At 43.3% G+C, this 2,511-nt stretch overlaps 1 protein-coding gene across 1 annotated transcript; it reads left to right on the top strand.

The window, feature by feature from the left end:
* The first annotated feature begins 544 nt into the window (after positions 1 to 544).
* LOC107125051 (olfactory receptor 14I1-like) lies at positions 545 to 1,501 on the top strand. The gene has a single exon (XM_015428524.1). It carries the CDS (start codon positions 545 to 547, stop codon positions 1,499 to 1,501), a length of 957 nt encoding a protein of 318 aa, XP_015284010.1.
* Positions 1,502 to 2,511: the final 1,010 nt, after the last annotated feature.

Genomic DNA, 2,511 nt, shown 5'->3' with positions numbered 1-2,511 from the left:
CATTCAAAACAGGGTTATCTTCTGGACTGAGATGGTTAAGCAAGGAATCCTGATTACCCATTCACTGATATTAGTGGGTTCACAGTACATTCAGAAGAACACTTCCCTGAGAGAAAGCCCCATTGAATAGACCAGAGAAGGAGTCTGAGGAGACATGCTGAGGATTGTTCTTGACAATATTTCCTCTACTCAACTGCACAAGTGACCTGCAACTGGAAATAGTATAGTAGAGTATCAGATTAAGCATCTGGAGTCTATGTGTATAAAACAAATGTGAGCCAGCAAGATGCTGCTTGTCTATCCAGTTTGCCCATGTGCAAACTGACCCATCAAAAAAAGGTTATCTACTGGACTGAGACAGTCAAACAAGGAATCCTGAGTAACCATTCATTGATATTAGCAGGTCAGAAGAACACTTCCCTGAGAGAAAGCCCCATTGTATTGACCAGAGTAGGATACAGAGGAAGCCTCCTGAGGATCGTTCTTTAAAATATTTGCTCTACTCAGCCCTACAGGTAATCTGCAACTGGATCCTGAGAGCAAAATGCTTAATATTACCTCCACGTCTGAATTCTTGCTTCTGGAATTCTCAGATATCCGAGAACTACAGCTCTTACATTTCTTTGTCTTCTTAGCAGTATACTTGGTAGCAGTCACTGGCAATCTTCTCATCATCATGGCTGTAGTGCTGGATCATCACCTGCATGTGCCCATGTACTTCTTCCTCATGAACTTGGCCATTCTGGATCTTGGCTCAATTTCTGTCACATTACCTAAAGCGATGGCCAATTTCCTCATGAATAGCAGGTCCATTTCTTATTCAGGCTGTGTGGCTCAAGTTTTCTGCCTCGTCCTATTTGGAGGGGCAGATTTTGCCATCCTAACAGTAATGGCACATGATCGGCATATTGCTATTTGCCACCCATTGCAATATGAGGCAATTATGCATAAAGGAGCCTGCGTTCGGATGGCAGCCAGTGCATGGATTGCCAGTATGCTTAATGCCACTTTACACACTGGTGGCACTTTTGCCATCACCTTCTGCTCCAATATAATCAATCAGTTCTTCTGTGAACTTCCACAGATAGTAGAGCTTTCTTGCTCAGACTTATATCTAATTGAATTTGGAATTCTTCTGTTTAGCTATGGCTTATTTGGAGGATGTTTTGTCTACATCATTATGACTTATATGAAGATTTTTGCAACAGTTCTCAGAATGCCTTCTGTGCAGGGTCGGAAAAAAGCCCTCTCCACTTGCCTTCCTCACCTCACTGTGGTGTCTCTGCTTCTTTTCACTGGAATGTTTGCCTATGTGAGGCCTCCCGATAACACTTCTTCTGAGATGAATGTAATTTGTGCTGTTATGTATGCTATATTGCCTCCATTGCTGAATCCATTCATCTATAGCATGAGAAATAAGGAAATTAAGACTACATTGTTAAAGCTCACTGATTTTACCCGAACCAGCTCCAGCAAAATTTGTCTAGTAAAACTGGGCTGAACTATCTTCTCTAATTTATTGTGTTTACTGGTTTTGTATTCTGGGCTATGTATGGTATCATATACAGGAAATAATTGTTTGGATGTTGTGAAATATAAGCAGAAGGCATGGGAACAGGTGGAGGCTTTTCACTTTCCCCTTTTCTTAGTACGCATCTGTGAGGACTGAAAATGTGATACGTGGATGGGGTTAGAGGTCCTACATGGAAGCAAAACCATTTAAAACAGATAACTGCAACGTGGAGGAGGAAGACATCGATACGAGCCCCCTGCCAATGATTCCATGAGGCCATGAGGCTTTCTAGCTTCAGAGGAAGTCATTTTATACCAATTTGGTGGAGTGGTTAAGAGTGCAGACTTTAATCTGGGTGAACCAGGTGTGAACCCTGCTCCTCCACATGCAGTTGCTGCTGTGACCTTGGGTCAGTCACAAGTTCTTTCAGAGCTGTTCTCTCAAGGGCAGTTCTCGGGAGAGCTCTCTCAGCCTTACCTACCTCACAGGGTGTCTGCTGTGGAAAGGGGAAGGGAATGGAGATTGTAAGCAGCTCTGAGACTCCTTTGGGTAGTGAAGGGTGGGGTATAAATCCAATCTTTTATTCTGCTTCTTCTTATCTCCAACCCAATAATTCTGTCTGTGTACCACAGCAGGGGGGGGAGAGAGATGCTTTATACTGAATCAGACCATTGATCTATCAAGGTCTGTCTTGCCTACACGAACTGCCAGCAGATACTCAGGGTGTCAAGCAGAGGTCTTTCACATCAACTACCAACTAATCCTTTAACTTGAGATGCCTGGGAGTGAACCTGAAACCTTCTGCATGCCAAGCAGATGTTCCAGTGCTGAACCAGAGCCCCTCTGCTTTCCACAGTTCCTCTCCTAATGGGCTGAGATCACTATCTTACCATTCTAAATCATATGTCTCTATTTCCTTAGTTCTTGCAATTTTGCATTTCGCTAGACCCGCCCAAAACACAGTGGGTGAGTTGTGAAAATCACAATGTCTTCTGCAA

The sequence above is a fragment of the Gekko japonicus genome, unplaced genomic scaffold, assembly GCF_001447785.1.
Source record: "Gekko japonicus isolate JY-2015 unplaced genomic scaffold, Gekko_japonicus_V1.1 scaffold6822, whole genome shotgun sequence".
NCBI lineage: Eukaryota > Metazoa > Chordata > Lepidosauria > Squamata > Gekkonidae > Gekko > Gekko japonicus.
Note: the sequence above shows the minus strand (reverse complement) of the source record. Positions and strands in the feature narration are given on the sequence as shown.